The sequence below is a fragment of the Elephantulus edwardii genome, unplaced genomic scaffold (genome assembly GCF_000299155.1).
Source record: "Elephantulus edwardii isolate Elephantulus edwardi_28Jun2011 unplaced genomic scaffold, EleEdw1.0 scaffold00227, whole genome shotgun sequence".
NCBI classification, from domain to species: domain Eukaryota; kingdom Metazoa; phylum Chordata; class Mammalia; order Macroscelidea; family Macroscelididae; genus Elephantulus; species Elephantulus edwardii.
This window is the reverse complement of record NW_006399977.1, coordinates 1,223,450-1,250,234: the sequence shown is the minus strand read 5'-3', so window position 1 is coordinate 1,250,234 and position 26,785 is coordinate 1,223,450. Positions and strand designations below refer to the sequence as shown.

The 26,785-nt window shown below is 38.4% G+C and overlaps 1 protein-coding gene across 1 annotated transcript in view; it reads left to right on the top strand.

Moving 5' to 3' along the window:
- The first annotated feature begins 3,802 nt into the window (after positions 1-3,802).
- Positions 3,803-26,785, top strand: part of LOC102861415 (uricase-like) — a 35,639-nt gene continuing 12,656 nt past the window's right edge. The window contains exons 1-4 of the mRNA XM_006898374.1: positions 3,803-3,862; positions 5,547-5,765; positions 9,586-9,702; positions 9,791-9,869. Coding sequence (XP_006898436.1) covers positions 3,803-3,862; positions 5,547-5,765; positions 9,586-9,702; positions 9,791-9,869 — 475 coding nt within the window. The remainder of the gene's footprint in view (positions 3,863-5,546; positions 5,766-9,585; positions 9,703-9,790; positions 9,870-26,785) is intronic.

The following is a 26,785-nucleotide window of genomic DNA, read 5'->3' as shown; positions in this document are numbered from 1 at the left end:
TCAGGTCTTTTTATAACTTAGAAACCATTAAGTTTAAAATTTATGGCATAGAAGTATGAGCTCAACTGATTGATTGCATTAGAGCAGGCTGTATTATGGAAAACGATTATATTACATTACATTAGAATGCGTTCTTGAAAGGAATAGGCTGTACTCAAGACCAGTTTATTTAAACACACATAACTATTCCAAATCCACAATAGCAATTAGACTAGTGTTTGGTCAAATCACTGAGAGCGATAGCCTAGTCAAGGTGACAGAGAAATTAACCATCATTTTTAACAATTACTTTGTCAATTCTTTATCAATAACAACATTTTCCACCACTTTTATACTTGCTTTATGGCTTTTCTTCACCAAAATACCATTTAATCTTCACCAAAATACCGAGATCATAGTACTATCGCTGTTCTCAGTACACAGGTAAAGAAATTCTTCTTTGTTCCCAGAATTCATTACTATTCATACTCGCCCTGCTAACTCCAGAGCCCTTTCTTGCAGCCCTACACTCAACTTTGTATTTTACTATGTAGCCACAGATCCCTCTTCCTTATGTACACTTTTGTACACTATGCACATGGGGTCCTGATACCTTCTTCTGACTCCTTTTACTACAGAAAAGGTGAAAGCATTCTGGAAAAGAGCCTCAGTTCTGATCCTGTGCATAATTCTCTCAGGTCCTGCAGAGACGTTTGGGAGTCACAGGAGATTTTTTCTCATCCAACTCAGGCCCACATCGTTACATTGGTTTTTTTTCTGACATATTGCGCAGTAATTTTGATTATTTAAGCTTTGCACAAGTGCCAAGGCCCACATATGATCTTGCTAAGGAGCACTGACCTTTCCCGCGTGGGTCACTGGAGAACTCAGATGACTGGGCTGGATTAGCGCGCTCTGTCTTGCTCCATCTGTGACTATCTCCGCATGGACTTCTGTCCCATGGGATGCTGTCTTTTGCCCAGTTGTGCCTCTGATTTCCAGACTATGGTGACAAGAGGATCTAAGTTTCCTTCCCCATTTTACCAGGAAGACCAACTTCCTGACTGGAATCTGAGCTGAAGCAATTCTTCCGGCACTGAACTTTCGGGCGAATTTTCATAAACTATTCTGTGTCATCACATCGGCAGGGGAGCTGGTGAGACACCGTTCACATACTTATAATGCATTTATTAAGCACCTAGTAAACGCCTTGCTTGAAAGCACTTTTCTGAGTACCAGAGTTTCCATGGTGATCAAACTAGAAATTGTTCCTGCTCTCACAGAGTTTACTTTTTTTTTTTTTAAGGAACCAGACACATAAAGAGGCAATTGCAATAAAATTTGATAAAGGTTCTAAGAGGCAATACAAAGCATTATGAGGATGCAGGGAAGGGGCTGAAACTCTCTTAAACTCGAGAGGCTGGGCAAATTACTTGAGGGAAGTAACATTTAATCTAAGAACTGAAATGACTAAAAGTAAGGTAGGTGACAAGATTGCTGAAAAAAAGTTTTCAAGAAAGAAGAAATGTATTATCTTAATACAATCTTAATGGGTATAGCGAGATTCTATTTAAAATTATGAAAAGGTTGGCAAAAGAAATAGTTCTGGTGGATTAAAATAAGTAATAGTAATAGTTAACATGGCAAACTTTGCTATACATACTTTTCCACAATTAAAAAAAATTTTTTTTCAAAAAAAGAAAGAAGAAATAGCAAGTTGAAAGACCTAGTGACAGAAAAAACTTCCAAAACCTAAGAAGCAGCTATTAAATCAGGATGAATGAAGCTGAGTTTGGTATGTTGTTGTTGTTATGTGCCGTCGAGTCGTTTACGACTCATAGCGACCCTATGCACAACAGCCCTAAACCCTGCTCTATCCTGTGCCAATCACATTGCCTCTGACACACCCATCCTGATTACCCCAGTCACTGAATCAATCCATCTCATAGAGGGTCTTCCCCTCTTGCGCCGTCCCTCCACCCTCCCAAGCATGGTGTCCTTCTCCAAGGACCTGCCCCTCATTGCAACATGTCCAAAGTATGTCAGACGAAGCCCCAGAATCCTTGCCTCCAAGGAGTTGCTTGGTTTAATCCTCTCCAGGATGAATCTGTTTATTTTCTTGGCAGTCCATGGTACATTCAATACTCTTCCCCAGCACCACAGCTCAAAGGCATCAATTCTCCTTCTGTCCTCCCTAGTCATTGTCCAACTCTCTGATGCATAACAAGTGATTGCAAAGACCATGGCCTGTATCAGGTGCACCTTAGTCTCCAGAGAGACACTGTTGCTCTTGAGTTTGGTATAGGATGTGGCAATATACAGAGTTGGAAAGGTGGACACGGTGGGGATGTTTTATGTGCCATCTCGTCAAAACTGACTCATAGTTGATCACCCAGCAGGTTTTCAGAGGCACCCAGTAAATGACTTTATTGGAAGAATAAGGAGTAGATTGTCCATCTTTCTTCTATGGAACAGCTGGTGGTTTTAAAACATGTGCCTTTGGGTTAGCAGCGCAGCTCTTTATCACCAGATCACTAAAGCTCCCTTATGAGGGTTGCTGTTGCCTAATCTCTCTGTAGACCGTGTAGCTATCACTTGCTTTTACAAACAAAATTGCTGTACACTAGATATTCATAGGGTCACTATGAGTTGCCTACGGCTCGATAACACTTAATAACAGCATAGAGAGAGATAAGTTGGCCTAGTGGACAGAAAGTCATGCTCCTAAGCCAAAGGTGAGTGACTTTACTCCGCAGCCCTCAGGCCTACCTTTAATTGTTTTTGGTGAAACATTCTTCTAGGTCATATAACCCTGGTATATGCAGAGGTAACTTGTGGTTGCTGTGAAGCTGAACACTGTAACACTGATGAGTCAAATGAGAGAATGGTTACCCATGGTGGACAGTGTTTGGTGGAGCTCCCCGATTAAAACAAGCTTAGAAGCAGGAGTGGCATCCACTTCCACAATAGCTTGCCTCTGGAAACCCTATGAACCTGGAGAAAGGCTGAAAGTTATACAGGTATCCAGGTCTTTCGTTCATTGGGTCACTATGAGCCACCTATGACTCAATGGCAGGTAACAACAACAACCAACAACAACAACAGACATTTAGTGGGAGGTGATGGGACTGAAGAGTATAATTTTCTGAGTACTAATATGTTTGAGTGAGCTATGGCTCAATGACACATAGCAATAACAGAAGTGTGCTGTGGATAGGAATGATCCCAGAGATCTTTAATCCTGTGCCTTTGTCTGTATCCTCTAGGGACCTCAAGACCTCCTCTCTCAAGTAGAATGTCTCATTTATCAACACATTCTCCATGCACCTTCCTGAATCTTCCTCTTCCTGTTGAGAGCAACACTGTCCATTCTATTAACTGGCTTTCTTAGTCCAGGCCTGTGTTGATGCTTCTGGTGTTGCTGCTTCCTCAGTCGGGCCTGACCATCGTTTCTGAGATTGGCCTTGCTGTCCTTCTTTCCTGTGGCTCTTCTGATGCAGCCACTGAAATTGTTTGTACTCAACAGGGGGAGGGGAATCAACATTATTTAGTATTTCCGAGAACTAGGCACTGATTCAGCCCCTTTAATAAAACAGTAATTCTATAAGGTTTTATCTATATTTGGACAAATGGAGAAACTAATGCTCAGAGACATTAAATTATTTTCCTCTATCCATCAAACTAATAAGAGGCAAGATAGGATCTGAACCTAGCATGATTAAAAAATCACTCTGCATAACATTGCCTCTTTTCTTGTCAACATTGTAATTTTTTAATTGCTGCTGTTAGATGCCATTGTGTTGGTCTGACTCATACCAACCTTATGCAATTTAGAAGTAAACACTGTCAGAGCCTGTCCTATTTTCATGATAATATTCAGAGAGCTATAATCTGTAGAATTTTTACTGACTAATTATCAGAAGGTGGAATGCCAGGTCTTTATGCCCAGTGTGTGTTAGTCTCCACACACCATTGAAACCTATTCAGCATTATAGTTGCGTGCAAGCTCCCATTTACTCTGCGTGGGTACCTTGGTCAGGAATTGAGTCCAGGCCTTCTGTGTGACAGATGAGAACTCTGCCACTGAACAGACACAAGAATTGAAGGATGTTAATAAGAACTTCCACGGTTCCTATTAACATCCTTCAATTATTTCCATTTAGATTTTTTGTTATTAACCCTTCTTGAGGATGAATTATCCAATGATTGAGTCAGAGTTTTATGAGGGTCTTCTTGAGGGTCTTCTTCAAGGGTCCTTCTTCCATGTAGGAAGGATAGAATTCATGTCATACCCAAATCATGTCAATGACATGACCTCCCAACTCTACCTCCATGATTTAGGACAGCCCCTTAGTCTATCAGCCTCCATTATGTGAGAGATTGTCAGGACAGTGTAGAGCAAGGCAAGGCTCAGATCTGTTGTTCATAGGACCACTAAGAATTGTAGTTGATGTGACAGCAAACAAGCATCACCCGTCCTTCACTTTGCTTAAAAATGGCAACAATTCTGATACTGGCTATTATTTCCAAGTTTCTCTCAGGGGACCTGGTGCGTTTTTATACAAATAGATTTTTAGAAAGTCCTTGATATAGTTCAACAACTTATGCGTGCTTTGTAGTCAGGACCCCTCTGCCTCCCTCTCAAGACCCTCACTGAGTGTGGTTTTTTATTTGCCCTTATTTTTGCCACCATCTTTTATTACCATCATAATGTTCCATTGCCATGTTAACTAGAATAGGCTTTTCCGTCTCTCTGACCTCCCCTGACCTTCCACCCAGCAGCCAAGCTCAGGGACAAGTCTTTTGGATTCTAGCAGTGGAGATGGGCATGTTCCCTAGCATGAGCCCTAGATTCAGACAAGGGTGTTAATGAGTCAATCACTGGGCTTTAATTAACATGTCTATTTGCTAAAAGCATAGTTTTCCCTGCAGCCAGATGGCCCTGACTCTACACTCTTCAAGGTAATCTGGACCCTATCAACTAATTACTCTTTTTCCTGGCAGCAAGTAGAAGAAGCAATTTTAAAATTGTTTCTATTGATCTCAGGGAGTTTTCTACAGAATATCGCTTTCTGCAAAGATTATAATTATTTTCAGTTAATGTAGTCAAGAAATTTTACAGAGGAAGGGAAGTGCACATGCCACTTTAGAATGTACATCTGGAGTCAGCAAATTTGAGCTAATTCTGACACCAGCCTTCACTGGCTACGTGAATTTGGGCATGCCACTTAATCTCTATGAACCTTAGTTTCTTCCATCCATGAGGAGAGATAGTAGCTCTCGGAGCCATTTTGAGGATTAAGTTAGCATGAATCAAATAAAACAGTAAATTAGCATTGTTACCAAGAATCTCAATTTTCAACTCAATCTGATACATTTTCAACTCTTTGTTGGGATTCTCTTTTCTCTGTACAAATTCTCAATCGTCTTCAAGGTAGGGTTTTGTCCCTTACCCAGAATAATTACACTTGAGAAGTGTGTCACAAAGTTTGAACTAAAAGAATTTGCAGTTGACATGCAAGTGTACCTTGACCTTCTTTAAGAGGATGACTATGTTTTAATTTCAGAACGATGAGGTGGAGTTTGTGCGAACTGGCTATGGCAAGGATATGGTCAAAGTTCTCCATATTCAGAGAGATGGAAAACACCATACCATTAAACAGGTGTCAGCTTCTGTGCAACTGACTCTGAGTTCCAAAAAAGATTATCTGTATGGAGACAATTCAGACATCATCCCTACAGACACCATCAAGAACACAGTCCATGTCTTGGCAAAATTCAAAGGGGTATGTATCATTTTTCTTCTTATAAACTGCTCAATTTAATGCAGAATTCTCAATAATATATTAGTTGAATAATTACTTATTTCAAATTCCCTTTAACTTTTAACTGTTATTTTTACATTAACCATTTAAAAATATTTCTCTGTCTATATTGTAAGACTTTCAGAAATGCTTGCTTTTCTATATTTGTTAATAATGTGCATCTTCTTTCTTTTCCTTTATAATTATCTCTGTGTTCTCTTTTTTAATTTTCAACTCATTACATCTTTTTGGTAGAAAAGGCTACCTAACACCTCTACATGTTATCTCTTTAAATAAAACAGTCCCTGATAATCTTTCAGGATGAAAATTGTTACCGTGCATTTCTTTGAGTTGAATTATTTTTTTTAAAGGAGTGATACAGATTTATAGAAGAAAGTGTAATTTTCTTTCTTGTGGTTACATTCAAAAGAACTTTCATACTGTCAAATCAGAATCAACTCATACTTGACTTTCTAGTAGGTTTTCAGATACTGTAAATCTCATGGGAGGAGACTGGCCATCTTCCCCCTAAGGGACAGCTGGTAGATTCAAACCTCCTGCCTTTGGGTTGTCAGAGCAGCTTCTTATCCACTAGGTCATATGGAGTATAGAATAAATTTATTTTTATCAAAGAAATTAATTGATAAAAATTGTAATACTTGGGGTGGGGGTGGGGATGCACGGGGGACGGGGGTGGGGATTGTGTACCAATGAAGGAGTTTTTCTTTTGCTTTTCAAGGAGAGGAGCGAACTGGGGTTGGGGTTGGGGGTAGGTGGGTGGGGAGAAAAGTGCAACAATGAACGAATGGAATTCCAAAATCTTTGTAGATGTTCATTGAAATGAAAAAAAATTGTAATGCCTTACTAACTTTTAAGGTGATATTGGTGGTTCAATGGCAGAATCATTGCCTGTCATGTGAGAGACACCTGTTTGATTCTCAACCAGTGCATCTCATATGCAGCTACCATCAACAATGGTCTCTGTGTTTTTAGATTCTGACAAATTTTAACAGAGCTTCCATTCTAAAACAGAATAGAAAGAAAGAAAGGTCTGACAATACATTTTTTTAACCTGCTGTTGTTTTATTGTGTGTCATCAGGTCAGAACCCACCCATAGCTTACCTTCCAGTGGGCTTTCAGAGGTAGTAAATCACAATAAAAGATATTGTACACCAAAAGCCTTGTAGGTCACACTCAGGCACTTTGTTTCCTTTTGTTGTGCATGGTGTTGCCATGCCAACTCAGGACCAACTCAGTGGAAGCTAACAACAATTTTCCTAAAAGCTTATCACATAATTTCTCTCTCTCTCTCTCTCTCTCTCTCTCTCTCTCTCTCTCTCTGTGTGTGTGTGTGTGTGTGTTTGAATGATAGAGAGATAGTGTTTGTGTGATAGAGAGAGACAGAGGCAGAGAGCAAGAGAGAGAGAGACGGGAAAAGAGATAGGTATTGTGTTTGATTGAATTGATTCTGATTCATAGAGGCCATACAGGACAGAGTAGAATGGTCCCATAGGGTTTCTTAAGCTATATATTTTTACGTAAGAAGATTTTCAGGTCTTTTCTTCTATGGAACTGCTGGTGGTGGGCTCAAACCACCATCCTTGGGGTGGCACCTCAGTACTTTAACTATTATGATGCTAGAAAACCTTACTATAAATATGTGTTAGTTGCACTTTCCAAGAATCCAGCAGATTTCTGGTCAGCCATAATACATCCAAGTCAAGATAACTTTACATTTGCTTAGAAGTCTCCAAACACCTGAAATGTACACTGGAAATCTTCCCGCACCAAATTATGTGTAACTATGTGCACAGGTTGCACTGATATAACAAAATGAAGATACACTTTATGTAAGACCTATTTTTACCCTGAACTTTTCTCTTGATAATCAGATTGACCCAGCTACCATAGCAGGGCATGAGTCGCTATGAGTCGCAGGTGACTCGATGGCACATAACAACAACAACAGCATAGCAGAGATAGAGAAAATATCAGTCCTCTCTTTTCAAAAATCAGTTGAGAGATGAGCTCCGTACTGTGTTATGGAAGATCAGCACCAAGATCCTTATATTTCCTAAAATTACGTGGGAAGTTGCAGAAAAAGAAAGGAAATTACCTAGATGTTAAAGATAGTTTAAAATTAATTCATTATAGAGAGTAACAATTTAATTTCCTTTACAGTTAAGATACTTTTGGGAATGAAACATTGATACTTATTCTGAGACAAGTATAAACCAGAATAATTCCAGGGAAATATGTGAAAATAATCCATTTTCATTATAGATAGAACCACAAATAATTCACAAACTGTGCAAGGATCCTGAAACATTGCCTAGAGTTTTTGATGAAGGATCTGTATGTTGTTGTTATGTGGTGTTTGAGTCATCTGCGACTCATAGCGACCCTATGTACAACAGCCCTAAACCCTGCTCTATCCTGTGTCAGTCTCACTGTCTCTGACATATCTCCATTACCCCAGTCACTGAATCAATCCATCTCATCGAGGGTCTTCCTCTCTTGCACTGTCCCTCCACCCTCCCAAGCATGACATCCCTCTCCAAGGTCTGATCCCTTCTTGCAATATGTCCAAAGTCTGTCAGACGAAGCTTCAGAATCCTTGCCTCCAAGGTCTGATCCCTTCTTGCAATATGTCCAAAGTCTGTCAGACGAAGCTTCAGAATCCTTGCCTCCAAGGAGCAGCCTGTTCTCACCCTCTCTAGGACGAATCTGTTTGTTATCCTTGCAAAGATTCTCATCACTGGTCCGACTGGCAGCATTATGATAGATGGTGAAGAGACTGAGATTGTTCATAGCTTTAGTTTGCTTGGCTCTACAATCAACACTCTTGGTACCAGCAGCCAAGAAATTAAAAGATGAATTACATTAGGAAAGTCTGCTATCAGAGACCTCTCCAAAGTACTAAAGAGCAATGATGTCAGTCTGGAGACTAAGGTGTGCCTGAGCCAGGCCATAGTCTTTGCAACTACTTGCTATACATCAGAGAGCTAGACAATGACTAGGGATTACAGAAAGAGAATTGATGCTTTTGAGCTGTGGTCCTGGAGAAAAGTATTAAATATACAATTGACTGCAAGGAAAACAAACAGATTCGTTCTAGAGAGAGTGAGACCAGGCTGCTTCTTGGAGGCAAGGGTCTGTATAGAAATGGAAAGCTTCTTTATGGTAGCTGAGAGCTGAAGATGGTCAGTAGAAGGTCTATATGCAAAGCAAGTAGTCCCTGTATGGCATAAATGTTTAAGAGCTTGATTCCTAACCAAGTAGCTGAAAGCCATTGAGAGTTGCTAGCCTTCTACTTCCAAAGATCACAGCCTTGAAAATCTTTCACAGTGCAGTTCTGCTCCAGAATGCATGAAGTATTTGTGAGTCTAAATGGGCTCAACAGCAATTAACAATAAAAGCATGCAAAATAGGGACGCTGAAGTGACCCTTCATGAACTTTGCATTCAGAAATAGGAGACCCATTTACAAACTTAATACAAAGTGTCATGAAATTTAGATGGTTATTGGAATAATAAGAAAAATCTGAATGTTGATTACTTTTTGTTCAGTTGTTGAGATATTGTTCTGCAAAATGGATTTCTTACTTGATGATGGTATTTAGTAACCACACTTGGAGCTCTAGTGAGAAGTTATAGAATCATCTCCTCTGTTAAGATTCTAATTCTGTGTGTCTCTAATTTTAAAAGCAATTTGGTAAGAGAAGAGAGACTCATGTTAACCTAAAAATAATTTTTTAATGAGGCAAGTATCTCTGATGGCTGCCACTTTATTTCTTTACAGATCAAAAACATAGAAACTTTCGCTATGAACATCTGTGAGCACTTCCTTTCTTCCTTTAACCATGTCACCCGAGTTCAAGTTTATGTGGAAGAAGTCCCTTGGAAGCGTTTTGAAAAGGTTATCTCACTTATTTGTCTTCTCAATTTAGGAAATTGTCTTTCTGACATATGCTAAAATTTTAACTATTTTTTTTTCTAATTTCCAGAATGGTATTAAACATGTCCATGCATTTATTCACACTTCCACTGGAACACACTTCTGTGACATTGAACAGATGAGGAGTGGTGAGAGATCATTTTTTATGCTTTGAATCTGCAATAGCATTTCCAAGTCCTCTCTCTGCTCTCTAAACAACTCTATTTATTAGCACCTAGGAAACTGTGAAGAGAATTTTGATGACTTCTAAATCTGAGATGTGAATGAGCATTGTGATTTTGGATTATATTAAACTTCCCACTTTTCTCTTTAAAATGTTCTTGTTATGTGCCATTGAGGTGGAATGGATTCAAAGCTGACCCTCCAGTGAGTTTTCTGAGGCTGTTAATCACATGCAAGGAGATTGGCTACTAAGTGGCTGGTGGATTTGAACTCTGGAGCTTTGAGGTGGCACCATGCTCTTTGCCACTAGGCCATCAAATATAAAAATACAAAAATGAAATATAAAAAATTTAAATAATGATGCTAAGTGAAATATCTCAGTCACAAAAGGACAGATACTGCATGGTGCCACTGCTGTAAAATGGGACTGATATCAGGGTTGGGATAAGACTGAGAAAAACTTGATAAATTTTGTATACTGCATTGAAACAGTTGAGGGAGAGAATAATTTAAAAGTGATATATGATAGAGTATTATAGTTATCACAAGAGTCTGTGGAAGTGCTGCGGGGGGATTGTATACCAAAGAAATAATTTTTCTTTTACTTTTCAAAGAGAGGAGCAAACTGGGGGTGGGGGGCACAGGAAGGAGTGCTGGACAGGGAGAAAAGTGCAACAATGAATGAATGGAAATCCAAAATCTCTGCAAATGTTCATTAAAATTATTAAAATAAAATCTAAAAAAAACTAAAAGAAAAGAATTAAAAACATAAAAAAGTCTGGACGTTAAATGGGATAAGACATTCTTATTACCCATTATTAAGGTGAGGCAAAAGAAGAGGCCTCGACAGAGAAAATCTTTCAACTTTATTACCAGTATTTTTTGTTCAATTGCTATACTACAATTATATCGTAGTCTTTACTGGACATTTCTATTACCTTTTGTTTACATAATAATAAAGCTGTTGATTATTTAATTGTTAGAACAGAAATGTAATTTAAAATAAAAGTGATAATTCTATATTTATATTACTAAGAAATTTTGAAGTTAACTGTGAAACATAATCGTAATACGGACATTAGTAGTACTGATAATTAAACTTCGCAAATACTATTAAAACTCTCAGTTTGTCTTCTGATTGGTTGAGGTCAGAATAGAGTTAAGTAATGGCTAAGAATGAGACTAGAAGATCTCTAAGACTCATAAATGAAACATAGTAGTGTGTGTATTCATATATTTAGTGGCCTAGCGTGTAAGGAGTTGTGCTGCTAACCCAAAGGCAGGCAGTTCAAATCCACCACTATTTCCTGTGGGAAAAAGATGAACAATCTCCTGTTTGATTTACTACCTCTGGAAACCCACTGGAGGCTCGGCTATGAGTCAGTTTATTTCACAGCAAAGGGAATTTTGAGTTTTAGTGATGGTTATAAATGGAAGGTATGAACTCTGAACTAACTTCCTTCTTTCTTTCTCTCCCTCTTTTTAAACTTTCCTATTCTGTTTCTCCTGTCTACTCTAGCTTCCTTGAGGAGAAATTTGAGGTTACATCTAATACATTTAAGACATACTATATGGTTAATAAAATATGTGACCTTTTAAAAATTCTAAGCCCTATTGGATAGTATTCCCTTTAGAATGTTTTAGTGCATTGTTGTTGCTGTAGGTGTTATTGAGTCTTTTTTGACCCATAGCAACCCTATCAACAACAGATCTGAACGCTGTCCTAACCTGTGCCATCTACAACTTTCTGACACATTAGAACCCATTGCAGCAGTAATTGTGCCAATTCATCTGGTCAAGGGTCTTTCTTTTCTTCACCAACCCTCTTTCTGAGTATCATGTCCCTCTCCAACGAATATCCCCTTAGAGCAACATACCTGAAGTATACGAGGCAAAGCTTTATCATCTTTGACCCCAAAGACAACTCTGGCTGCACTTACTCCAAGACATATTTGTTTGTTCTTTACACAGTCCATGGGATGTTCAGTCTTCCTCTTCAACACCACAGATCAAAGGAGTCAATCCTTCTGTCATCCTTATTCATTGTTCAGCTCTCAGATTCATAGCAAGTGATTGGAAAGACTAAGGCCTGAATCAGGTGTGCCTTAATCCTCAAACTGACATCATTACTCCTCAATAGTCTGGAGAGGTCCTGGCTGATAGTACCAAGGGTGTTTACTGTGGATCCAAGTAAGATTAAGTTGTTGACAGTTTCAGTATTTTCTCCATATGTCATGATGTTGCTTATTGGTCCAGTGGAATAATTTTTGTTTTCTTGACACTGAGATACAATTTGTATTGAAAGCTATATTCTTTGATCTTCTGCAACAAGTGCTTTTTTCTTTGAAAGCAAAGGTTGTGTAATTTGCATAATGCAAATTATTAATGAATCTTCCTCTGATCTTGATGCCACATCCTTCTGCACAGAGTCCAGCTTCTCGAATAAATTGCTCAGCATATAAATTGCATAGGTATGGAGAGAGAATACAACCCTTCTTAATTTTAAATCAGGTAGTGTTCCCATTGGATTGGAGAAAGATTTATCAACAACATGTGCTATACATGTGACACAACCTTGCTTGCTGAAACTGAGAAGACCTGAGACATTTGCTGCAGAGGGTCAAGGATTGTAGTCTGCAATATGGATTCATACTCAATATCAAGAAAACAAAGATTCTCATCACTGGGTCAATGGCAGCTTCATGCTAGATGGAGAAGAGATTGATATTATTAATGATTTCAGCTTGCTTGGTTTCACAATCAACACTCTTGACACCAGCAATCAGGAAATCAAAGAATTAATTACATTAGAAAAGTCTGCTATTGGAGACCTCTGCTGAGTCCCAAAGAGCAAAATGTCCATCTAGAGACTAAGGTGCACCTGATCCAGGTCATGGTCTTCAGAATTACCTGTTATGTGTCAGAAAGCTGGACAATGACCAAGGATGACAAAAGAATTAAGGCCTTTGAGTTGTGGTGCTGGAGATAACTACTGAACCATGGACTGCCAAGAACTAACAGGTCTATCCTGGAGAGGGTTATGCAAACTCTACCTTGGAGGCTAGGATTTTGGGGCTCGATTTGAGTATGCTGCTGGTTGGGACCAGTCCTTGGAGAAGGACATCATGCTTGGAAGGGTAGAAAGACAGCACAGAAGAGAAAGACCCTCTATGAGCTGGATTGTCACAATGCCTGGAGTAGGGAAAGTAGTAGAGTCACAGATACGAGCCTGGCCCAGGATAGAGCAGGGTTCAGAGCTATGTGCATAGGGTCGCTATGAGTCCCGGCCAACTTTATGGCACAGAGCAACAACAGTACTGTTCCCTTGCTTTGTTCTAACAACAGTCTCCTGGTCTAGGTATAGGTTTCACATGAGAACAAGTAAGTGCTCTGAGATTCCCATCCTTCTCAATATTTAGAAGAATGGGAATCCATTAGTGTATTGTTGTTTTTATTGATTGCCTTCAAGTCGAGCACGACTCATAGCGAGCCTATGAACAAAAGGCCTGAAGCCCCTCTACAACTATTAACATTTATCAAAGTTCATAGAGATTCCAGAGCCATGTTTTTCAGGAAGTGGATGTCACTATTAGCAATCACTTAGTATTTTTTAATGTATATTAAACTTTATATATAGCTAAGGATGTTTCAATGTCTGATTAACAGTTCTAAATTTAGTACCATATAAAAAAGGACTAAGTTAATAGTTTTAGAATTAACTTGAAACTGTAATGATTTTTATTCACTTTGATATATGTAATCATAGTAAATATTAATCTTAAAAGAGTAGATTGTTAAAATCTTCTCCTTTCCTCCTCTTTCCTTCTCTGGTGTTTCAGTTTCTAGCACTGTCATAATGTAATATCTCAAAGTAAGTGTCTTTAAAGAACAAATATTTATTTTATTGCAATTAAGAAGGATAAAATTCCCTATTCAAGCCACTGACGTTAGGGGAATGTCCTCCTTTGCCTCTTTTTAGCTTCTAGTCACTTTAGAAATCCTTGGTATTCCTGGCTTTGTAGATGCTATGTCTGGTTTTGTGTCTCTTTTTCCGGTTGTTATTATTATTAGTAAATATTGATTGCATATTCAATCTATTTCAGACTGTAAAGGCTGGTAGAAATCATCGATATCCTTCTCTTTGGCTTTAGTTTTGGTGTATATGTTTGAATGATGTTTGTATTATCAGGTCTACCTTGTTAAGCATTCTGTCACTTCAATGCAACAGCATTGTACTTCAGAATGGATCTAGAAATGGTCTTTTTGCAACATGAATGCAACCTTATTTTTCCTTACTTTTTTATTCCGGCATAGTTCCTGGTATATGATTATCTGATTTAAAGTGGTCAGTGCCATCCATCTCAGCTCACCAATGCCATGGGTGTTTCAATTTTTATGTATTTTATTTCATTTTTTTAACATGTCCAATTTTCCTACATTCATGTTTCATACATTCCATGTTCTAATTATTAGTGGATGTTTGCAACAGGTTCAGAGCCATTATTAATAGAGTTTCTATCAGTCATAATGACAACTAGTCTTTTTATAAGATACCACTGAGAAGAGATTCGATTTGGGATCCACTCTACTCTGGCATGATCATATTAACATAAAAAGAAAATGTGTTCTTCTAAATAGAATCACATTCATAGTATAGAGGTTAGTACAACATAATATATTTGGAGGATACAATACAATCATACCTACCTTTCTTTTCTTCTTCTCTCTTTTTCTCTCTTTTCTTTCCTTCCCTTTTATCTTAGCCATATGATTTTTAAAGAAAAAGAGAGAAAGAGGTTGGTGACTAGATGTATTGACACAGTGACTGCAGAAACGGTCTTCTAGTGTGTCAGGAAGTGTGTGGATGGAACAGAATAGGACAGCGTTCAGATCTGTTGCTCACAGGGTTGCTAGGAGTCATACTCAACTGGACGGCACCTAACAACAACAACCTCAAAAGGTTATCCAGATACTTAAAAGAGACAAATACAGAATGGAAAGCCCCCAGCACAGTAACTGGCACAGGGCAACCATTAGACGGCAACCATTATAATTTAGAATGACAGCAGGAATCTGGGAAGGTCTTTTCAGATGTGTGTGTGTGTGTGTGTGTGTGTGTGTGTGTGGTGCATTTGTGTACATGCATACTTATGTTCAGTAATTTTTACCAAAATACATCCAACAGGCTGGAGAAACAGCCAGTACAAGAATATTTGGAGATGTGTAGCAGAGATGTAGAAGTGATGGGGTTTGTCCGAATGCAACAGCAACAGAAATTAAGAAATTGGCCAGGTGCATTGTGTAAGGGCACCTCTCAAATTTAGCCACTGGGTCTCACTAGCTGAGTAGGGATAGGAGACTAGAGAAAAAAGAAGAGTTAAAACTGGGGGAATTGGACTGTGGAGAATGCATGCAAGGAAGTTTTCATGAGGAAGATCATGAATTTAAGAATATGGGGTGGAGAATGATTTGGAAATCATTAATAGATTGATAGTAGGTGACACTGTGGAGAGGAAAGTGATCACTTGAGAAGGAGAAATAAATGAGAAGACGGGAAAAATGGCAGATTTAAGAATATTCTCAAGTTTAAGGGCTAGACAAAAAAGTGGTCAAAGAATAGAAATATTAGGAGCAGAGTTGCCATAAAAGCAGGCAATGGAAAACTGGATTTTCAGAAAACAAGGAAATTGTTTTAGGGTAGTAAGATGCATATCGGATTTCTATGTAATGGCTCAGCTGAATGGAAAGTTACTTCCGTTTCTAAAATTCCACGTGTTCAGGGACGTGGGCTGATGGTATCTCTTAGGCTTTCCCGCCCGTCATCTTGTATTCTCCTACTTTCCACATGTCCACTCTTGGCTGTAGGTAGCTATCGATATACTTACTGTCTCTGATGAGTTTCATATTATTGCATTTATGTGAATGGAATCACGTAATATGTGGTCTTTTGGACTGCTTCTTCAGTTAGTCTAATGTTTTCAATGTCCAAATATGGTATATCATGTATCAGTACTTCAGTTCTTTTATGGCTAAATAACATTCTGTTGTATGGATAGATTCTATTTTGTCAGTTAATGGACATTTGTGTTGTTTCTGCCTTTTGGCTATTATAAATAAAAGCTGCTATACAGTGTGTACAAGTTTCTGTGTGAATATATATTTTCATTTTTAAAAAGAACATGCCTTGGAGTTGGAGCTCTGGTTGTCTAGTGTGTAGGGAGCTGCACCACTAGTCCTAAGGCCATGCTTGGCGGTTCAATATCGGAACAATTTACAGCCTCGGAAACCCAATGGAAGGTCAGTTATAAGGCAGTTCCAACTCAAAGTCAATGAGAGAGAGATGCCTAGGGATAGAATTTCTGGGCTATATGGTAACATTATATGTAAGAGTTTGAGAAACTGCCACACTAGTTTCCAAAGTGGATCTGCCATTTTATTTTCTCGTCAGAAGAATATGAAGGTTCTGATTTTACCATTAGCAAAATATGAGGATTCTGATTGATCTGCATCCCTGCTCAATGTTTTTTTTATCTGACTTTTGTTTCTAATCATCCCAGTAGGTGTGAAGTGGCATTTCATTGTGATTTTTATTTGCATTTCTCTAGTGACTAAAGATACCTAGCATATTTTCATGTGCTTATCGGCCACATTTGTATGTCTTCCATGGATAGATGTTTACCAATCTCATTTGCTTATTAAATAAATTCAATTATTTATCAGTTCATTGATAAATAATTGATTTAAATTTATTTAAAAATCAATTAATTATTGAGTAGCTCTTTGTGCATTCTGGACCAGTTCTTCACCAGATATACAATTTGAGAGTTGTTTTATTCCATTCTGTAGGCTGCTTTTCTCATTTTCTGATGTTGTTCTCGGAGTACAAAATCTTTAACTTTGAAGAAGTCCAACTCATCTGATTTTCTTTTTTTACTTCCACTTCAGATGTCATAGATATAACTTCTTTGCCAAATCCAAGGACATTAAGGTTAACTCCTATATTTTTCCTCCAAGAATTTTATCATTTCAGTGCTTATATGTATGTAGGTCTTTTGCCTGCTTTGAGTTAATCTTTGAGTGTGGTGTAGTTTAATGGTCCAACATCATCTCTCTGTGTATGTGTGTATGTGACTAAATAAGTTGTTATATTTTTTAAACTTTCTTCTTGCGGTCACCCTTAGAGTAAGTCTTCATATCAGAAAACTAGGACTGGACAGGAGTAGAAAGTGTAAATACACTGCTCTTGAGCCAATTCTGATTCATTGCAACCCTGCATTGGGTCTGTAATTTTTTTTGGGGGGGTGGGGGGAGGAGTCTGTAATTCTTAATGAGACAAAGCTACCTCATCATTCTTCCAGATACTGCATGTAGATTTGAACCACCAACCTTTCAGGTAACAGCCCAACCTGTGACACACTATACCCATCAGGGAAGAGGAATAAAGGCCCCTTCCCAGCCTGGAAGCAGCACATAACACTTCTACTGGAAAGAATTCAATCACACAGCCACTCCTAACTACAGGGGGAAAAAATAGTCTTGCTGAGTATCTAAAAGAGGGAGGGAATGATTTCATGAACAGCTAGCAGTTCCTGCATGGAGGTTTAAGAAGTTTGAGATGAAAGAGAGTTCAAAAGGAGCTGTGGAATTTGGTAAATGGATGTCATTATTGACTTCCTCACAAACACCTCCAACAGAGTCATGGATGTGGAAGCCAAGTAGCCAAGTTCAGTGTCTGTAAATCAGAAGAAGAAAAGCTGTTCTTATACTCTGTTCTTTCTAGGAATTACCAGGATGTTGTATCAGAAGAAGCATATGAACAAGAACTTAAAGTGCTGAAAGAAGAAATCTAAACTGCACCAGAGGTGCTGTCTTTCTCTTTCATGACTATCAAGTTGGAACCAACTCATAGCTGACCCTCCAGCAGGTTTTCAGAGTCAGTAAATCACCCAGGAGAAGATTGTCCATCTTTTTCCCTCAGAGAAGCTGGTGGATACAAACAACATACCTTTGGGTTGATATCACAGCTCCTTATTCCAGGGCAACCAGAGCTCCCTGAAGAATTACTGCCTTTGAATTGTGGTATTGATAAAGAATGATAAATATATTTGGATGACCAAAAGAACCAACAACTAGACGTCAAAAGACATGTAGGCAGGTGGAGATTTAGAGAAGAAGATGGTGAAACTTTGTCTCACATGCTTTGGTTATGTTATTAGAAGGGATCAGTCCTGGAAAAGAATATCTTGTTTAAAAAAGAGGGTCAGTGAAGGGGAATAGGATCCTCAATGAGATAGATTGACATAGGGACTGAAACAATGGGCGTAAGCACAGCGAAGACTGTAAGCCTGGGGCAGGATCGGGCAGGGTTCTGCTCTCTTATAGACAGGGTTGTTATTAGTTGGGAACAACTCAGCAGTGCTTAATAACACTCATTAGTTTGAATTCTTGCCACTTGGCTGCTGCAGGAAAAACAAATTACCATAATTTAGGCTCAGGAGCCCTGATAGGGTGGTGGCTGGGTGTCTGATTGCTAACCATAAGGTCTGTAGTTTGAATCCACAAACTCCTCTGCAGAAGAAAATTATTGCAGTGTGTTTTTGCAAAATTGACAGCCTTAAAAAATTCTATAAGACAGTGCTACTCTGTCCAAGTAAGGTTGTGGTGAGTCAGAGTCAAGTCCATGGCACATTATAATAAAAACAACATCACTGGGCATTTTCTTTCTCCAGAAATTGACAAGGCTCCAGGGTATTACAGTCATCATGGCAGTGTGCCCAGAAGCTCCAACTTGGCTAATTGAGAGTCCAGCCCTTCTTTGATTATCATGCAGGGCGGGCAGAGACGGGCTAGAGCAGAGGCATCTGTTGCCTTAAATGCATGCATGTGTTGGGTATGCACATCTCGATGATTGTGCAAATCGTCCAACTTCGTGTGTAGAAAGATAGCATTTAGCCTGTGTTTGTCTTTTGAGAGTGAGGATTCATGCTTTTTTTTTTGTTGACAGAGTTCAGTTATTTTTTTCATTTATTACACCAGAGTTAAAACCACAGGAATTGTGATGGAAGTCCATGTTACAATCACTGTCCTTACATTATAGGCTTAACTGAAGGTAAAAAAGGGTCATAATCTTAAACAGATATACTCCCTTCCACAGTTCACTTGATGCAGGCTGTTGTTACAACCTCTTAAGTTATGTCTATTGTAGGTTGAAGATGGAAGAATGCTGCATTTTCAAGCACATTTACCTAATGTAAATTCAGAGATGCAATTTCCAAAAGGGATTCTTCTCAGTTTGTCATATGACTGGATGTCTCTTGGTGAACTAGATTCATTCTTATCAATGGAATAAACATTTTTAGAAGAGCTTATGAAATGCCAAGAACCATCTAGGTGCTGGAAATTGCCATAAAATTCCTATTACACTGTTCCCCCCCTCCACACACACACTTCATAGAACTTGTAAAGCTGTATCATTAAGCTATATTTTTAGATGTTTCAAGCCTACTGGGCCTAAAGAAGAATGTGGAAGAAAGAAATTTATCCATACAAACCAGGGAGAACTGTGCTTAGAGGAGACCTAGGCTGTGAATGTGTTACATAAACTGTTGGTTTTTGGCATTATGTACCATCTTGCTCTTCAGGCCCTCTCGTTCTGCTCAACAGCAAACTTAGTGGGTCTTGAAATTACTAAAGCTGTTGAATAACTACTTTGAATGAAATTGGCCCCCAAACTTCATCATTATTAGACTTTCAATTCATAATTCTTTAAGCATCAAATATTTCTCATTCTAACACCAATGATTTGAAAGCCACTAAAGTATAACTGCAGAGAAATTGAATATGGAGATAATGCCTCAAATAGTAGGGAAGAAACTCCCATCTGTTGACATGGAGGCTAAAAAGGTATAGGAGAATGGCTGGAGATGATGAAACTACAGTCCTGAGGGTGAACAGATTTGAGAAGCTGCAAGCTAGGCAGATGGATGAAGTGAAAATGAGGAATTGGGAGAGCCATGGTAAAATGTCTGTTGTCTTTTCTCCATCAAAATTAACCTCCACCCCAAGTCCATGACCATCAAGTTGATTCAGTCTCACAGTGACCCTGTAAGGCAATGAATAAATATTTCCAAGACTGTAATCTTTATTGGAGCTGGTTTCCTCAACTTTCTCCTGAAAAATGATTGTTGTTGTAGTTATTTGTGGTTGAGTTGGAATTGACTCATAACTGACCCTCCAGTGAGTTTGCAGAGGCTATAAATCACTGGGGAGGAGATTGCCCATCTTTCTCTTGCAGAGCGGCTGGGAGATACAAATGACATGCTTTTGGTTTGCCAATGCCTAGGCCACCAGCATTCCTTCTAGGGTAATGGGTTAGGTTGCAACCACTGGCTTTTTGATTAGCAGACTTTTGGTTAGTCAGTGCATCCAGAACTCTTTATCAAAAACCTCCAAACAGAAGCTTTTCAATTCCTCTGAAAGTACGGTTCTTGGTAGACTTAGATTCTTTAAAGATCCCCCTGAATCTTCACTAGGCAAACAAAATCCCAGTTAAATTCTTTGCTTTTAGATGATGTCATCTCTCCTCATGCAGAATTTCATGGAAGGAGTTTTCACTCTCCCTGCATGAGATAAATGGACTCTCAAAGCCAAATGGTAATTAATTGATCTTCACTTGTTCTAGCACTTTACAAATTTAAGATTTTCTACTAGAATGATTTAATACAGTTTTAAAATATCCTCCTTTCAGCTATTTGCATCCTTTTTGGAGGTGTTAAACATGGAAGCAATTATCCTTTTCATGACAGGGTTCCCCCCCCCTCCCCGCCTTTGGCTCAGTAAAGATCTGTGCCTTGTGACACCTGATGCGTAGGTAAAGAATTGGGCTTATTTTCTATTAATTCTCAGTGAATTTCTTTCCCTTAGAGAGCTAAAGAGTAGGATGTATGCTTCTCTGAGAGATAAACCACAATCTGTTAAGTGTGTAGGAGGACACTAAAAGCTAGGAAAGATTGTTCTTGCAAAGTAAAATGCAAAAATTCTTCTTTTTTGCATTACTCTACAATCACAGTGAAAGAGCAGAAACAAATTTTAAAAAGCTGATTAAGTGGTTTCAGGGGAAGCAACCTAGGGAAGGACAGTCTTTTTGGCTGAATTAATTCTCGTTAGCCTAAATTAGAATCTTTTTAGAGCATGTTAGGCATCATATTTTTAGTTGATGGGGCCGTGCATTTGAAAAGCTTGGGTTTTTACCAGTGTTCAGATGGCTGGGGCACAGCCAACAGAGAAGATAAAATAAGCACTCTGATTTCATCAAGAGTGTCTAATGTGTGCCAAAGGAAAACTTTTTTCCCCCTAAATCAAAGAAAATTGTTGTTGTTGATAGAAAGAAGAGAATGCCAACGTTGATGGTTTACATTCTGCCAAATCTGTGGCAACAGTTAATTGTCTTTGGGAACATGAGACATTTTATTCTGTGTGAAATTGAAGCCAAGACACGTGAGAAAATACAACTGCTTTCTCTGTCTTTAGACTCTAGCAAGAAAGTAGACCATTTTATAGTTGCCTAGGAGGACTGAAACTCCCCTTAGGTAAATAAATCTCATCCCAGGACTGGAGGCAAGAAAGGGAAGTAGATCAGAAGCTGTTTTCAAAACACATTGATACTCTGTGAAATATTTACAGATAATAGAGATGAAAATTCAGAAACCAGATACGACAAAATAGTCAGAATAACTAACGTCTACCGAACATTCTCAGTGGGATAATTATTGTACCAAATCTTTTGTACATATTATATTAGACATATATCAATTCTAGGATGTAGGTAGTTTATTGTCTCCATTTTAGAGATGAGGAAATATAGATAGAGAGAAAACTTCTCAAAACAAAGTGCTAAAAAGAAGAGGGGATGGGGAGAGTCATTAGGACTTGAATTTAGGGAAACTGAGTCCCAAGGCTGTGGACTCAACTGATAGGAAACATTGCAGTCAGGAATGCTTTTATGATTAAGACCATTTGGGGGGGAGAATCAAAGTCTGATTAGCTTACTTTGATGCTGGTGATTAAGATCAACTCTACAGGAAAAGGTAAAGTAGGTAAAATTTGCATTTGTTTGTCCTTCCCTGTCTCTTTATCCCTGCTCAGGTGTTCTCACTAGTCATTCTGTGCCTCCTCTTGATCGCAAACTTATGCTTTATTTCTAATGAGTTTGTTTTCTATATAGGACAACTACTGGAAGTTCCTCTATTGGTCATACAGTTTTCAGAGACCTGTTATTTAAGAAATGGATGTCAATCCTGCTTTATAGTCTGTCTTAATCTGGAAGCTCTACTAAAATCTGTCTGCCATGGGTGCCCTTCTGGCATTTGACACATCAATGGTACAACTTTCAGCATTATAGTAACCCACAAGTTACTCCAGTACAGCAAACTGACAGACAAATGCTGTACTAAAGAAAACAATCATAAACAAGCAAGACTGTATATACTTAAGGTATAAAGGTTATAAAGTACCTAGTAATATGTGTATTATTTCCCCCAAACAACAAAATATCCATATCATTTCTCCAAACCAATAAACTGACAGGTAAGTCATACAATTTAGGAAGCTATAAATCCTCCTAAATATATATGAATCCCAGGCACCAGTGATACAGGAAAACTCTCTTTGATATTCTAGAGGAAGGTCATTATCCGTGAACTTCTGCTCCAAGCCTGTCTTCCTCTGGCTTAGTATAGCTTACTATACTTGTAAAGGTGGAAGGATGGCTAAAGAAAGGAAAGACCAGATGGATTGACACAGTGACTGCAGCAATGGACTCGAGTATGTCAGAGATTGTGAGTATGGCAAAGGTTAGGGCAGGTTTCAGATTTACTATTTATAGGGTCGCTATGACATACTCGACAGTATTTAATAACAACAGTTGTATGTTTCATCAGTTTCAGCCTCCAAAATTTTATAGAAAGCTTCAATTTTTTTCCCTCTCTTTTTATTTGTTCACTGATGCTTTCATGGCTGTTGATTGTGGAGCCAAGCAAAATGAAATCCTTAGCAACAGCAATATTCTTTCCATTTGTCATGATTTACTTATTAGTTGAGTTATGAAGGATTTTGTTGTTTTTTTTTTGTTTAGATGCAATACATACTGAAAGCTGTCAACTTAAATCTTCACCAATAAGTGGTTGAACTCCCCTTTAATTTCAGCAAGCAAGGCTGTGTCATCTTCATATGACAGGTTATTAGTGAGTCTTCATTTGATCCCAGTGCCTCGTATTTCTCCATGTAGTACAGCTTCTTGGATTAGACTGAACAAGAATGGTGAAAAGGATACAACCCAGACACACACACTTTTCCTACATAATGTCCCCTTAAATAAGATAAAGACTAAAATATAGTCAGCACAGCATCTGACAAGAATATTTCAGTCAATGTTCATGCCCTTTTCTCATTCATACCACAATGCATTTAAATAGAAGGAATTAGTAAGGCAAATGACTGACAAAGATTGATGGAGGTGAACTGCATGAAAGAGAAAAAGATGTTAGGTTGTAAGATATTCTTTGAGATGACTCAATTTTGTTATACTCACACAGTTCTCTTAGTTTGAGTCTTAGACTTGATTTGGTAAGCCTTATAATGCATTTAGAAATGCTGTTTCTCTGATGCATGCTCACAGATCTGTAATTAATTTTTCTTTGTACATTTAGAAGCTCTGCTCTAAATCTGATAAACGTAGTTGCTATAATGGGCAATAGTAAGGCTCATTCTCTGGACTGAATGATGCAGTCTCATGAAATATTGTTGGTATCTTTATCTTCTTTCAGATATAGCTTCCAATGAGAATGTCATAATTTTAAATAAATATTCTTTTCTGTTTTACTTTCCTATCCTGGAGTACCGTATAGAGAATGCCTAATTAATTTGATCAGTACATATTTAATCACCAGGTCCTCCTTTGCCTACCGGCCATTGCTCTTTCTGATAGGTATACACATACGTTGTTGTTGTTGTTGGGTGCCATCGAGTCATAGACGACTCATAGCGACCCTATGAACGAAAGGCCTGAGCACTGTTATACACATAAAGCAGAGGAAATATCAAAATATGGTCATTATTTACCTAGTTTTTAGGCTCTATAGCTGAGTTAACCACAGTTGTTGAAACCACACAGGGAAATTAAATAATTGAATTGTTAATAACTATCTTGGATTTTAATTGTAGATCATGAGTTACAGACTTGTTCTTCAATGAAGACAATCTGCAATGTGTGATGCCTGAGACATTAGGCTCTTGAATTAAAATAAAGTAAATTGGGAAAGATCATTGAAACAAACGTGAGACTGAAAATATGACCTTAATAGTCTTCCAGCTTTTAGAGTTTGATATTTATACTCAACTGTCCACTCAACATCTATCTTGATCTTATCAACGTGTGCTTTGCAAAAAGGTAATGGTGCTAATGTTGCGTATTAAATCTCCCTACCCTCAAGCTCCTCATTACAAAGACACAGAGCCTATCTAGTTAAACTTTCCTATCTGTGCCTCTGACACCACCCATAGACATCTGACCCTGTGCTCAAGAAGAAATTTGCATAATGGGTACAAATACCACCTCGTGGACTCTGTCCATAATTGCTTTGTGTCATTTGGGAAGAGGGACACTCTATAGAGAGTACTGTACATGGGGACTTCCCATTGTATAACATAACTCTATATTCTCTCTAAGAGAAAGGATATATTATTGATGCACTCCTTTCTTGATTTTTGTACCATGCAGTGTTCTCTTGCTCTGTTCAGACAACAGCTTCTTGCTCTAGATATAGGTTTCACATGAGCACAATCAGGTGTTCCAGGATTCTCATTCTTCTCAACATCAGCCACAGTTTGTTGTGATGCACTCAGTCAAACACCCTTGCATAGTCAATAAAACACTAACAGGTATCCCTCTGTACTCTCTGCTTTCAGCTGTGATTCATCTAACATCAGCAGTGCAGTCTTGCCTAAACCCAGCTTGCATTTTTGTCAGTTCTTGTCCATGTACTATTCTAATATTTTTTATTATCTTCAGCAAGATTTTGCTTGCGTGTGGTATTAGTAATGTTGTTCAATAATTTTAACATTCTGTAGGATCACCTATAAGGGGATAAATATGGATCTCTTCTAGTCAGTTGGCCAGGTAGCTATCCTTCAGATTTCCCAGTACGACCTGGTGAGCAGATACAGGACTGCCACTATTTGTTGAAATATCTCAGTTGGTATTCCATAAATTCCTGGGCCTTATGTTTTTGCCTTATGTTTCTTCAGAGCAGCTTGAACTTCCTCCTTTATCACCATTGATTCTTGATCATATGCTACTTCCTGAAAAGGTTCTGTGTCTGCCAATTTTTTCAATTACAATATCTCTATGTCCTTCCATCCTCTTTTGATGATTCCTGGATCATTCAGTATATTTCCCACAGAATCCTTTCCACATTACAACACTTTCAGCATGAGGAATGCCAAGTGAGTTCTTTTTCTTTGATTTTCTGATTCCAGTTCTTTACACATTTCCTTATAATACTATATCTTTTCATTCTGTGTGTGGAAAAGATCACATGGGAGCTAGGCTTATGAAGAAGAAGATGGCACCAGAAAGACTCATCAACAACCTGAATTATGCTGATGGAACAACCTTGATTGCCTAAACTGAGGAAGGCTTGAAGTGTTTGCTGAAGAAGGTAAAATACTACAACCTTCAATATGGATTGCATGTCAACATCAAGGAAACAAAGATTTTCACAACTGGGCCAGCAGGAAGTGTCATGACAAATGGATAAAGGATAGAGGTTGTTGATGATTTCATCTTGCTTAGATCCAAAGTCAACATTCTTGGTACCAGCAGTCAGGAAATAAAAAGACAAGTCACCCTCAGAAAATTTGCTGTCAAGGATCTCTTCAGAATGCTAAAGAGGAATCATGTCAGTTTAGAGACTAAGGTATACCTGCTCCAGTCCATGGTCTTCTCAATTGTTTGGTATGCATCTGAGAGCTGGACAGTATATAAGGATGACAGAAGAAGAATCCAAATCGATGCCTTTGAGTTGTGATGCTGCAGAAGAGTACTGAATATATCATGGACTACCAAGAGAACAAAGAAGTCTGTCCTGGAGAAAGTAAAACCATGTTGCCTTTTGGAGGCAAGGATTTTAGAGCTCAGTCCCACACTCTGTGGGCATGTCTTGAAGAAGGGACCAGTCCTTGGAGAAACACATCATGCTTGGAAGGGTAGAAGATCAACCCAGAAGAGGAAGACCCTGAATGAGGTGGACTGACACAGTGACTGTGGCAATGGGGTTAGATATATAGAACACAAGGAGATTGGCTCAGAATTGTAGAACCCTTGTTCATAGGGTCGCTATGAGTTGTAGTGGACTCGATGGCACATTACAATAATATATCCTCTTTAGTCTAATATCCTAAATATTTTATATATCCTAATAATATAATATTTAACATATCCTAATAATAATATCCTCTTTAATCTTGATCCAGTTGGTGGAGTTACAGTATGCTCCATGTAGAAAGACTTCCTCTTCTTAATTCTGTGCCCCACCCGCCACCTGGACTCTGAGTTGGAACTGCTTGGCGCAGCCTTTTAGGATTATGATTTATCATCCTTATCCTTTCTCATTCAGAGATAATGGAAGAGTCATAATGTCTGCCTTTGTTTATAACTTTTCTGTCTATCCCTTAGGTATATAGGAACCAATATTTCCTTTCTTTTTCAGTCAAAACTATAAATCTTTTATGGGTATCAGTTGAGATGAATTAATATTTTTTAGGTCACTGACTTCATCTTCTCAGTCTTAGCTTAGATTCAGCCAGGCACACACTTCTATCCATG